Below are 12282 nucleotides of genomic sequence, written 5' to 3'. Positions count from 1 at the left end.
AGAAACTCAAAGCGTTCATTATTGTATAACTGTAGGGCCGTGGGTTCATCGTTCTGGGAACGATGTGGCGGTTAATATAACAGAACACATCTGCACTCAACTAGTGGGGCTCTGTGTTCATGCGTGTCTTCATGCAAGTGGGTGAGCATCATTGTTGCGTACTAGGATTCCTGTAATTCCGCAGATGACTGAATATATGGGCCATCAGGGAGCAAACTTGTTCAATCTGTGCTATTTTATTATTTAGACATCAATAGTGGACCATGGCTGCACCTTATCATCAATCGCAAATATAACAAAAATGTGTGTGTCTCTGTTTTGAAGAAATGGGATGCGCCGAAGATTCATTTATCACTGAAGTTGATAGTTAATGAGAGGTGAAGAAACCGATCAAAAACTTTTGGGGAAAAAAATAATCTGAAAGCAACTGAAAAATCCCTGATTTGCATGCGAAAAGAAACAAAGATTTAATTTCATTGCAGTTACATAGCAATTAGGTGATAAAAGGAAAAGTTAGCAGTGGTTACATGTAAACAGTGAGGATAATTTTTCTAGCTTCATGGATAAAAAGGAAATCAAAAAGATGACATTTTATTCTTTGTGCTTGACTTCAATATGTAGAAGAAGTATTTGCAAAAGAAAAACATTCGAAACAAAGATACTCGTTTAAATTGTATCTACATCAGATGAAAGAGTCTTCTAACATCTAGTTTCCTTTTCTTCGTCTTTCCTCCATTATACTGTGAGCATATTGAGCCACATTAAAATGAACCATCAATTGATCTCAAGTTACATCTAACTTTACCCATTTAATGCCTCATCTGGATTTTATTGAGCAGAATCTTTATGACTTTGTGACCTTTTGATTTAGTGTTTTATGTCATTCAGTGTTTCAGACCAGTTGTACCCAAATTAATCAAGTGTGTTATCATTAATCATGCGATCATTTGCTTTGCTTTGTCTCCTTAGTGGGAGCCAGTGCAGTATTTCAACAACAAGATCATTTGTGACTTGGTGGAGGAGAAGTTCAAAGGCATCATCTCCATTCTGGTGAGGAATTCTTTGCCAGCTAGTTCACTGAAGAATAAATTCACTGGGCCTAGGACAGCGCACCAGACACCCAGTCAACATGTCGCAAGAATAATTTGACCTTGTGAGAAATAATCCTTTGCGAATAATTTTCTGGATCATTTGTCATGCAGACAAAAAGAGATATAAAAATGATAGAACCATGTTGTCGATCAACAAGGAGTTGGGTTTTATTTGTACATTTTTTTAAGCCAGGCGTGCGTTTCCCCCTCGTTTCAAATTGATATATTTTTAGCCCTTGTTTAATCCGGTTTGCCCTGGTGACCAAAAGGGAGGCTTGACCAAAGACTCGATTGATGCAACACTATTCAAGGAGTAAGAACAACAAACTGACTCATTCATTAATTACATCAAGATGTGATTGTGTCGACCACTTTGCAAACAACCAGAGCTGAAGAGCTTTTCCCATTTCGTTCACGGTGACATTGGGTTTGGTTTTCTACAAATGCTTCCATATGTCATGTCAAGGGAAAGGCTTTCACTCCTAAACATCGTGACTTGCGAGAGGAATTCGATTAGCAACAATCATTAGTGTAAGTAACACATAAATATTAGTGTTGACCATTCTGAGTACCTAAATAGAGAGTGAATGGTTGTATGTCTCTCTATGTGGCTCTGTGATCGACTGGCAACAGGTCCAGGGTGAACCCAACCAATGACCGCTAGCATAGGCTGCAGCCCCACCCTGAGTGCAGGATAAAGCATGATAATAAATGAAGGAATTAATATTTGTTAGATTTTAACTAATGGCTATTTGTATTTTCTGCTGCAGGATGAGGAGTGTCTAAGACCTGGAGACGCTAGTGACATCACCTTCCTGGAGAAGCTGGAGGACACCCTGGGAAAACATGCTCACTTTGTCACGTGAGTAGAGTTAAACTGCTGCATCCTTTAACTCTCACAAATGCATCCAGATTAGTTTCCTGATGCTTTAATGACATGCTACTTGCGGTTGAATTTATCTAAAATTATACCCCTTCTGTGTATTTTTGTGTCTGTCTTCCCCCTGCAGTCACAAGCTGGCTGATGGGAAGACTAGGAAGGCAATGGGCCGTGACGAATTCCGACTGCTGCATTATGCTGGAGAGGTCAACTACAATGTCAATGGTATGCATGTGTGTTTCTTTGTGCGGCACACACCAACTTCATCCAGACTGCCTTTACTATTTTTGACTGGAAACAATTTCAAAGCAAGTGAAACAGTCAGTTTGACCTCGGCGTGTTTGGTGTTGTGGTGAATTTGGCACAGAGATCAGACATGCGAAAACCAACTCCCACAACTGAATATCAATTTCAGTCACTGGATAAAATGCAAATTCAAAGGAGGAAAACTTCCTTATGGGACAACTTCATGCCGGATAAGAAAGAATCATTTGTCAAATAAAAGCAACCGGTCTACTTGTGGTTAAAGATGAGGAGGAAGTAAAGACTTTTAAATGCTGGTTTGAACTTTGCAGCAGAGTCACCTGGAAACTTACAGTTGCAAAACTATCCATTCTCAAATGCTAATTCTGTGCTCCCCCTGCTGCTCCTCTCAAGTTTTATGTGCATCAACAACGTCGTAATTTTCTTTATTTTGGCAGTTTTTTCGAGTTGTCAATGCAACACCGATAGTATCAAACACATACTGCAAAAATTAATGTTTTAGACATAGCCCTTAAAAGGTTTCTTGGCAGTGTTGTCTGAAAAACAGTCACAGGTTATAGTCAAAACAGTGTTGAGACAATAGGAGCCTGATCATTTTTAAGATTCCAAATAAAGAGTAATTCATTTTTATGTCAACTTTCACCCATTATGTTATTATATGTCTGATGATTATGTTTGCGGCTATTCACCTTGGAATAATTATACAGAAGATAGTGGAGGAATTTGTGGTGGAGATAACCATAATGAAAATAGGGTATTTCTGTCCCCTCAAATGGCATTAATATGTCTTCTGGAATGGCAGGAAAGAAATACTGGTAATAAGAAACTTAAGAACTATGCTAATTAAGTAACGAATAATTGTGGAAAATGGCCAATATTTGAGTCTGTATGGTTAATTTTGCCTGATTTCAAAAAAATCAACTTGTGCAGTGAAAACATGTATTTGATAAGTCCATTTGAGGCACATAGTTTTAACATGGTGGACTAACAATTGAAATTCCTGCTTTCCTCTCCAGGATTTTTGGACAAAAACAATGACCTGCTCTTCAGGAACCTAAAGGAGGTGAGAGTCAACAATTCAAGGTTTATAGTACGACTTTGCTGTGCCTGATTTGGGACGAAAAGGGACATGAATTGTCTTGCATTTGCAGGTTATGTGTATGTCAGAGAACAAGATACTGAACCAGTGTTTTGATCGAGAGGAGCTGAGTGACAAGAAACGTCCAGATACGGTGAGATGACTTAACAATCAGCTTTCTTTTCAAACATGTAAACATCTCACGCAGGCAGACATACTTTCCCACAGCAAAACAAACCATGAAGTGTTTCCCCGTCACAGTCCAGAGTGGGAGGTCAGATGGGGATTCTCTGCTGCATCCCACTCTCCGAGGAATGCCCCTCACACACACTCACACTCACACTCAAACAGACACATTTTCTTCTACAGGGTACTGTCACAGGCTGGCAAGCTACAGCCTCAGTCCTCCACACAAGGACCAGTGTTCAGCCGACTGGACTGCCAGTTACATCTTTCACTCCGCTCTTCATTTCGTTCTTTCCTGTCTTTTGTTCAGCGGCCTCTTCTTCTCTTCAAAATCTACATTCTTTCAAGTCCAAACTTCATCTATTAACCTGCTTACAATCTCAGTTTGAAGCTCCATCCCCAGCTTCCTTTTCTCACTCGTTTTTTTTTTTCTTCTACCCGTCTTGTGTCTGCCCCTCCAGGCAGCCACCCAGTTCAAAGCAAGCCTGGCGAAACTCATGGAGATCCTCATGTCCAAGGAACCGTCATACATCCGCTGCATCAAGCCTAATGACTCAAAACAATCAGGTATGTATAAGTCTTGTTCTTCTAATAGACAATGATGCTGAAATCCTTAGGGGAACATCAAGATCAAACACAAGTCTCATTGCTAATGTTTAAAGAGCAAACATGAAAAACAAAACTTCAGTTACTTGCAATCTGTTACCAGATTTTGTAAACAGATGTTTGCTTCAATTCAAGTCAGATTGACTAACACATTTATTCATCCTTCCCTTTCCCCAAATAAGGACACAGAATTTGTTGAAAGTATATATTGTATTGCCTATTTCATAGACTGATTTTTTGTGATGTCTGATGATTTAAAAAAAGCAACCTTTTCTCCCTCCCATTTCACAAGTTTTTGTAACCTACAATGTAATTCTGTAAGACTCCTGTCAACATTCTGTATGAGACTGCTGATATAATGCAGTGGACAAGTAACACAATAAGAGGTTCCATGTCAGCTTTATGTAACAGTTGGAAACACATCTGAAGCAGCTCAGCAGCATCAAAAACCAATATTTTTCCTAAGGACATCATTTTAATCCTGTACTTTGGCTAATTTCAGGGAAGATAATGAGTTTCAGCTCCATCGATTGCCACAGTGTAACTCCCCTGGCGTTTGTCAGGATAGGGGGTCCAGTCCTTTGTTTTCTTCCACAGTCAGCCTTTTGTTGGCTTCCTAATTCTCTGTTCCTTAGCAGTTACACTCTATATCTCAACCAGGCTTCACATTTCTATGCCAGCGTAACCTGCCGCTGCTTTGTTGCAGGTCGATTCGATGAGGTTTTGATTCGTCACCAGGTCAAGTATCTGGGACTGATGGAAAACCTAAGGGTGAGAAGAGCAGGTTTCGCCTACAGACGGCGCTACGAGGTTTTCCTTCAGAGGTGATCAGCCTTTGGCTTTATTTATTTGATTTATTGTAACCTTTTCTGGATTAATCAGCATGGCACAGAGTCATGTCTCTTTTGGGTTTGAACCACTCATGGGACAGAATGTGAGGGATTTGTTTGGAAACTTTAGGAATTTATTAACCTCAGTAACATGGACAAAGTTTAGTGCCTCAAGTCAGTCACTACCTTTTGGTTGTATTGCTGCTGACTGTCAAACTTGCTAACTTGTTTTGAACACACCCTCTCCCTAACCAATAAATAATACTGGAGGTCAAACTAGCGCCTGTAGCATTCATGAAGCCTCTTGCCAACAACTCACACCGAGCAAAGCGATAACAGAGTTTCTTCACTGCAGAGGATTTCTGATTGTACCCATTGCCAAGAGCTCGAGTTCTTTAAAGAAAGTTTCACTGGAGCTCACAGTTTACAGCCAGACACTCATATCAGCTCTTTGTAAACAAGTACAAAAGTTTATTTGTTTGGCTGATTCTAAGTACGTTTTTTGTGGGTGGCCGCAGATTTCAGCAGTATTAAAAGACTATCTGTTAAAAACTGTCAAAAAAGATAGCCACAGTTTGTGCGGTAAACCCCTGTTTATTTTTCCTTTTGTAAAGAAAAAGCCTTTAACTCAAAAACGTGATAAGATACTGAACTAGGAAATCTTAGTATTATTAAACCCTCAATTGCATAGGTTAAAGCTATACTTTCATGGGATGCAATTTCACAAGTGGATTAAGCTCACTACTCTTGTCAGCACAGTCGCGCTGGAGAATCACAGGATGAACTGTCAGCATAATAGTCAATTCACCACATTATATTGCAGCCAAATGGTTCCTATTTGTAAATGCAGCAGTTATGGAGCAGCATTCGCTTTAATTTTGGAGTTTTTCATGTCCACATGGTGACTGTTTGTCTGAGATTATGTTCATAATGTAGATCTGACCAAAGCAGTACATGTGCAGCTTGATGAACAAAATGTGCTGATACATAGGCGATACCTTTTGGGATGGCATTTAATCTTTTCCAATCATGTTTTAAACCATATCAAACAGCATAAAGATTTAAAACCAGTTCATCAAAACATTCATACTTACACCCAGTTTAAAGGTTGAAAAATGGGAGTTCAGCCAATTAGTTTTAGTCCTGAACACTTATCTCTCTAACTCTGAAGGTACAAGTCCCTTTGCCCTGACACCTGGCCAAACTGGCAGGGAAAATTGCCTGATGGAGTGGCCACACTGGTCAAGCACCTGGGCTACAAGCCTGAAGAGTACAAAATGGGCAGGTCAGATACACACAAACACACACACACTCACACACACACTGATATGACTCAACAATTTTTTTTCAGATCCTACACTCTAAGTTGGAACTTATTGAAGGAAAGCAAAATCTCAAGACTGAATTCCTTATCCTGTCTTTCTCCTTTTTGTTAATCTGGGAATTGATCACAGATGATACGAGACCTGAATTATTACATGATTGAATGTGTCTTTAAATGCAACCCAACAGATCCAAAATCTTCATTCGTTTTCCCAAGACCTTGTTTGCCACCGAGGACGCCCTCGAGACCAGGAAGCATAGTCTCGGTGAGACCGGGAGACACATCATTGCTAATAATTCGTGCTCGATCGCTCGCAAAAGCCACTGTGCCTCAGACTGAAACCACCTCCCCTCTAACTCTGTTTACCCCACAGCCACCAAACTACAGGCAGGATGGAGGGGCTACAGCCAACGATCCAAGTACCAGAAGCTCAGAACCTCAGGTACAGCCGTCAAATCACCTCAGTTACTCAGGTTTGAAAGTATTTGATTACAATGTTTGTAATGTCCTTCATCAGCCATTGCCATCCAGGCATGGTGGAGAGGTATCCTGGCCAGGAGGAGGGCCCAGCGAAGGCGGCAGGCGGCTGACACAATCCGCAGGTACAAACACACACACTTATCTTTTTTCTATAAGATTCACTTTTCGCAATGTTCCTGAAACCGAGAATAAGAATTCTGAGTTCAATTTTACATCAAATTTGAACAAATGACCTTTATGTAGTTTCAAGGACTCTCCTCTGTTTTAATCAGGCAGCATGTATTATATGCCTTTGGTGTGAGTATATGTGGAGATTTTTTTTCAATGAGCTGTTTCGACCTACAGATTCATCAAAGGTTTCATCTACCGCCACAAAGAGCGCTGTCCAGAGAATGAGTACTTCCTGGACTACGTACGCTACTCCTTCCTCATGAAGCTGCGCAGGAACCTGCCCAAAAACGTTCTCGACAAGAGCTGGCCGACGCCACCAGCAGCTCTCACCGAGGTTGGGATAGCAAACTCACAATTGAACGAATCAATAGTGCACTTCACTCCAGAGATGTTTGTGTATAAGTTTAAAAAGGCCTGCAGTGCTGCATTCAAGAATGTGTGTGCGAAAAGGTCCTGAGGTCTGGGGTTTCAAAGAGTTGAAAATTTCCTGCTTTGGTTCAAATGTTGACCCAGCACTACTGTTTACCCATCAGTCCATCAATAGCTTCAGGAGGTTAGAGCAGGGTTTCAGGTCCTTATCTGATCTGGTGTGCACAGCAAGATGATATAACACTGTTTATTTTTTCAGGCATCTGATCATCTGCAGAAGCTTTGTATGCAGAATATGGTTTGGAGCTACTGCAAGAAAATTAGTCCCGAATGGAAACACCAGGTGAATATTGTGCCATCGCCAGACATGACATGCTCGTGGCACGCCGCTCATCTGACTGTCGGGTCTCGTCATTCCTTCTCCCTCTGTCCTCTTTCCTGTCGTTACGACGATGGACAGATGGAGCAGAAGATGATTGCCAGTGAGATCTTCAAGGACAAGAAGGACAACTATCCACAGAGCGTTCCCAAACTGTTTGTCAGTACCCGACTGGGTGAGCTGACATTTTCTTCTTTGATGATAGATCCCATTATTATTGCATAGAGCTTCAACAGCCCGCAACTTCTCTTTCAGACGGTGAGAACATCAATCCCAAGGTGGTACAAGCTCTGGGCAATGAGAAGATGAAGGTTAGCACACTCATAATAATGAAAGTTTGTTTTTAAAGGTGTCAATGAGTTTCTCACAAGCCATTCTGTTCCCAGTATGGAGTGCCAGTCACCAAGTACGACAGGAAGGGCTACAAGGCTCGAGCCCGTCAGTTGCTTTTGACTGGCAACAGTGCCATTATTGTAGAAGACGCCAAGCTCAAACAGCGCATCGATTATGGAGCTCTGAAAGGTCAGAGGTCACCAACCAGATGAATTATTTTCTAAGAGAAAAACACTGAGCTCATCACAACTGTCCTTCCTCTGCAGGTATCTCTGTCAGCTCCCTCAGTGATGGCTTGTTTGTTCTGCATGTGCCAAGTGAAGACAACAAACAGAAGGTAATCAATGGCTACCAAGTTTGGACATCTCTGAGTAAGTTCCTCTTTTAAATTAAAAAGTGATTGTGTGTGTGTGTGTGTGTGTGTTTCCCTCCCAGGGAGATGTGGTTCTGCAGAGTGATCATGTGATCGAGACTTTGACCAAGATTGCCATCTGCGCTGACAAAATAAATAGCATCAACATCAACCAGGGAAGGTGAGACGTGTATTAGAAACCCAATGAATCCAAAGTTTTACATTGGCATTAAGGATTTTAGGTGTGCCTTGGCTCGTTTTTCTGGCCATTTTGTCTAAATCCTCACTGTATCTCTCTTCGCCTCAAGTATAAAGTTTACTGTGGGTCAAGGAAAAGAGGGAATCATAGACTTCACACCAGGATCGGAACTCCTGGTGGCCAAAGCGAAGAACGGGCATTTGTCTGTGGTGAGTTTTGGATATTCTGAAAGTTCTCCATAGCTTCATTCCATTCCGTTCTTTCCGAATGAAAACAACACGAAAAATACCTATTTTTCTGTAACATTTATCTGTTGATGTGTCAAAGAAAGCTGTACAACATCAAATATGAAAATGTAGTTCGATTTATTTTGCAAGTGGTTCAAATAGCCGTCTCAAAGATGTATGGCTTAGAGGCAACCCTGAGGTATTATTGATTCCAAAAAAAGACACTGTGAAGCATTTTGAAACATCCCCAGTGATCAGGAAGTAGATAGTAATCCAGGTTTAAATTGTTCCCTATTTGCTGTCTGCGGGGAGTGACCTTCCTGAGACAGTCTCTTAGATGCTGTAAACAAATGTAGACTTCTCCCAAAACACTGCACTTCCCATTAAAATTCACATTGTGTCACCGTTTTATTTTCTGTCTTGCAAGCACAGTTCTCTTTTTTGCCATTTTAAGAAACTTTTTAGAACAAGCTATCTGATTAAGCCCAATCCTAGAACAGTTTAGGAGGCGTAATAGTCTAGTTAATTCAGTATTGTAGAATTCAGCCTGTGACTGCTGACTCCAGGCCTGCAGCAGCCCGATGTTTCCCCCCCAGTACTCAAACTGGCTAGTAGCACGAGAAATTTAAGCCGCAGACGAACCACACATTGTTCTTTGTCATGGGTAGAGGCTTTTAACAGGTCAAATGAGAATTGCTCAGTCATAAACACGTCTCTGTTACTCTGTCCTTCGAATGAAAGTCGTCAAAGGTTCGGTATGTCAGTGTTGTGTTTGCCACCGTTATTTGCTGCAATATTTCCCCTGCTGCTGAAATAGCTTGAGTTTCGACTCGGGTCTTTCCGGGGATAATTTCCAAATCCAAACTCCTGATGGAGTTTTCATTTAGTTGCTATGAAGTCATATTAAAAGGCTATCTGTAAAGTGTCTGTGACTGACCTTCTTCTCCTTTGAATATTCTTTCAGACTGCTCCCAGACTGAACTCCAGATGATGGCCCCTCGGGCCACAAATACACACTAGTTCCGCCATATCTTCCATCCTCCAATCACACAACTGCAGACCCCACTCTGCTTTAGCCAATCAGACGCCAGCTGTCGCCAAATAATGGCATGTGCTTCCAATTCAAAATGAGAAAAAAAAGACAAAAAAAAAAAAAAAGTTCAGCAAAACTAATTGATATATTTATGTTTATATATAATATTTTTGGGATTCATAATTTTGCTCTTTGGATATTGTGATTTTATATAAGAGGCCAAGGAATAACAAATATTTTGGTGCATTTTTCTTGCACTGTGTGCATTTATCGTGCTTTATTTGGAAACACGACCAAGTAAACGATGAGGGAAGAATGAGAGACAGCAGAAGAGGCAGAAGACAGTAACTAAATAAAGGTTGGTTGTTCTCTCATCCCCCCCCAGCCCCCGATGACTTTTCCTGCATGATTTTTCCTCCCGACAATGGTTTTCCACCTGGACCAGATGGTTTGAGAAGGTAGAATAAGGCTGACGGCATGTAGGCGAGCTGTTGAACAATTCTTCAGTCTGAAAAACGGTGCATAGACACGCGAAGGTGCCTTAAAGGAAAGGCTTAACGGTTGAGTTTACTACTGAATATTTATCGCACAGCTGGATTTGTACACTGTCTGAACTCAAAGGGAGCTGATAATGAGGGAATCAACACGCTAGATACAAAGTCTATCCTGTGAAGGCCACGGAAATGACCACAGCATGTGAGAGGTGTTTTGAGGAAAGGGCAATGGGCAGGTGAGGAGAGATGATGGGATGCAGCAGTAGTTCGCCTCGCTACCTGGTGCTTGTGCCTTTTTTTGCCTTGACTGATTTATTCTTAATGAGCCAGCTTCGTACTGAAACAACCATGACACTCAACCTGAGGATGAGTCGAGTTAAGTGTAAATAGAACCCCGGCGTCCACTGATTGAACTATATCCGACGCTCCCGACCTGCCATTGCTCCTCGTGGCTTTGCTTCCGCCGCCAACTCCACGATGGCTGACGCTTTTTTTTAATTTTTTTTTTGTCAGTTTGACCAAAGCTTCTGTCTGTTTTTACACCTCAGCGCCTTTGATCCAGACTAAAAGTCACAAGTTAAAGCCATACAAGTAAACCTAGTACCGGTTTGATAGCAAGAGAGTGATGTGAAAATGAAGACGCTACTTTATACGTGTGGGAATGAAAAAAAAATTAAAAAAAAAAAAAAAAAAAAAGGCATTTTGGAGAAATACACTTCAGAAAAACACTGCAGTCCAGTTTGCTAAGCTTCAATGTAGAAACAGGGAAACAGCTAGCCTGGTTAGGTTGGAACTCTGAAAGCTAACAGCACTGCTGGAGCCCACTAGCATGTTCTCTGTAGAATCAAATAAACCTCAAGTGTAACATCACGATATGTCGCTGTAGAAAAACAGGCAAATACAAAGTAATCCTAGACTGAGTAATAACAGCTCCAGGTAAACCAGCAGCTTCTTTTTCTGTGTTTAACACTTGAGTTTTGTTTTAATTGAATGAACCCAATAAAACATTAGCTTTAGGGGTGCTAGGAAATTAGATTAAAATTCAGGTGGAGCTGGGGTAGCTGATTCTTGTCATTTTTACTTTGATTTCTAATAACTTTGTCAGTAAGCCATCTGGCAACTTCCTGTCAAACATGAAGCTTTTCACCTTATTTTCTGGCAAATTAGAAAAAAAGACTGTAAAAATTACCCCCCCCCCCCATGCATCAACAAACTGTTTTTAAAATGTCACTAAGGCAAGTTAGAAGCCTTATCTAGCAGCTGAGTAATAATTCAGTCCTTTTAATGTCACCTCTGACCCCCAGTTCTCTTTCAAGCCTATGGGTAAGACCAAAGACTTCAAAAAGACGGGACTTTGCATGCTCACATTTTGAGAGAAAACTCCAAAATGTTTCCAGGGTTGTTTTTTGTTGGTTCTTCCAATCAACAGACGTTTGTCTCTGCAAGGCGGGTGCAATATTCAAGAGTCAGGATTGTGCTGCTGCACTTACTAGCCAAAGACCCTTTTCATTTCTAGTGATTCTGTGTTGTATGATTTATATTATTATGTTAGTTTTTAAATGCTTTGTTCAATTTTTTTTTTTCGGGAGGGCCATGTATTTGTACAGTTCATCTGCGTTATTAATCCGACATCCAAGCCAAATGAGGTTTGATAATGTAAAAACATTTAGGGAGAAAAAAATCTTTTACTGTTTGTTCATTTGTTCATGTGCCTTGTTGCAGAGCAATACAACAGACCCATGTGAGACTGTAAGAGAAATACCTCCTTGACTGTTTGTCTGTCAGAGCAGAGATTCGTTGTCCCAGTGGCACCTCAAGTTTTCCTCTCCCTCATACGTTCAAGCTTTAATTCCAACCAGATCTTATTTACTGATGCACTCCTATTGTCAGTCCTGACTTACTGTACGCTCCAAACCAATGTATAATTTTGCCAACACACTAAAAACCTGAGATGCTAAGATTTGCTAAATAAATTTGAAATGTATG

The 12282-nt window shown here is 40.9% G+C and overlaps 1 protein-coding gene across 2 annotated transcripts in view; it reads left to right on the top strand.

Moving 5' to 3' along the window:
* The window catches only part of LOC147235302 (unconventional myosin-Ic-like), a 57940-nt gene extending 46933 nt beyond the window's left edge, over positions 1-11007 (top strand). For both annotated transcript variants that reach the window (XM_086142392.1, XM_086142401.1), the window contains exons 13-32: positions 970-1050; positions 1862-1953; positions 2102-2196; positions 3252-3298; positions 3387-3467; positions 3961-4066; positions 4812-4929; positions 6107-6220; positions 6448-6524; positions 6633-6701; positions 6777-6861; positions 7085-7244; positions 7539-7622; positions 7740-7833; positions 7914-7969; positions 8045-8180; positions 8258-8328; positions 8427-8524; positions 8652-8751; positions 9734-11007. In XM_086142392.1, the coding sequence (XP_085998518.1) occupies positions 970-1050; positions 1862-1953; positions 2102-2196; positions 3252-3298; positions 3387-3467; positions 3961-4066; positions 4812-4929; positions 6107-6220; positions 6448-6524; positions 6633-6701; positions 6777-6861; positions 7085-7244; positions 7539-7622; positions 7740-7833; positions 7914-7969; positions 8045-8180; positions 8258-8328; positions 8427-8524; positions 8652-8751; positions 9734-9760 (1791 nt within the window). In that variant the 3' untranslated portion in view covers positions 9761-11007. The remainder of the gene's footprint in view (positions 1-969; positions 1051-1861; positions 1954-2101; positions 2197-3251; positions 3299-3386; positions 3468-3960; positions 4067-4811; positions 4930-6106; positions 6221-6447; positions 6525-6632; positions 6702-6776; positions 6862-7084; positions 7245-7538; positions 7623-7739; positions 7834-7913; positions 7970-8044; positions 8181-8257; positions 8329-8426; positions 8525-8651; positions 8752-9733) is intronic.
* The last annotated feature ends 1275 nt before the right edge of the window (positions 11008-12282 follow it).

Source organism: Fistularia commersonii, chromosome 3 (assembly GCF_037954325.1).
Source record: "Fistularia commersonii isolate RoL2024-O1a breed Wild chromosome 3, RoL_Fcom_v1.0, whole genome shotgun sequence".
In the NCBI taxonomy this organism is placed as follows: domain Eukaryota; kingdom Metazoa; phylum Chordata; class Actinopteri; order Syngnathiformes; family Fistulariidae; genus Fistularia; species Fistularia commersonii.
The sequence above is the reverse complement of the archived record's forward strand: the minus strand, read 5'-3'. Positions and strand labels throughout refer to the sequence as shown.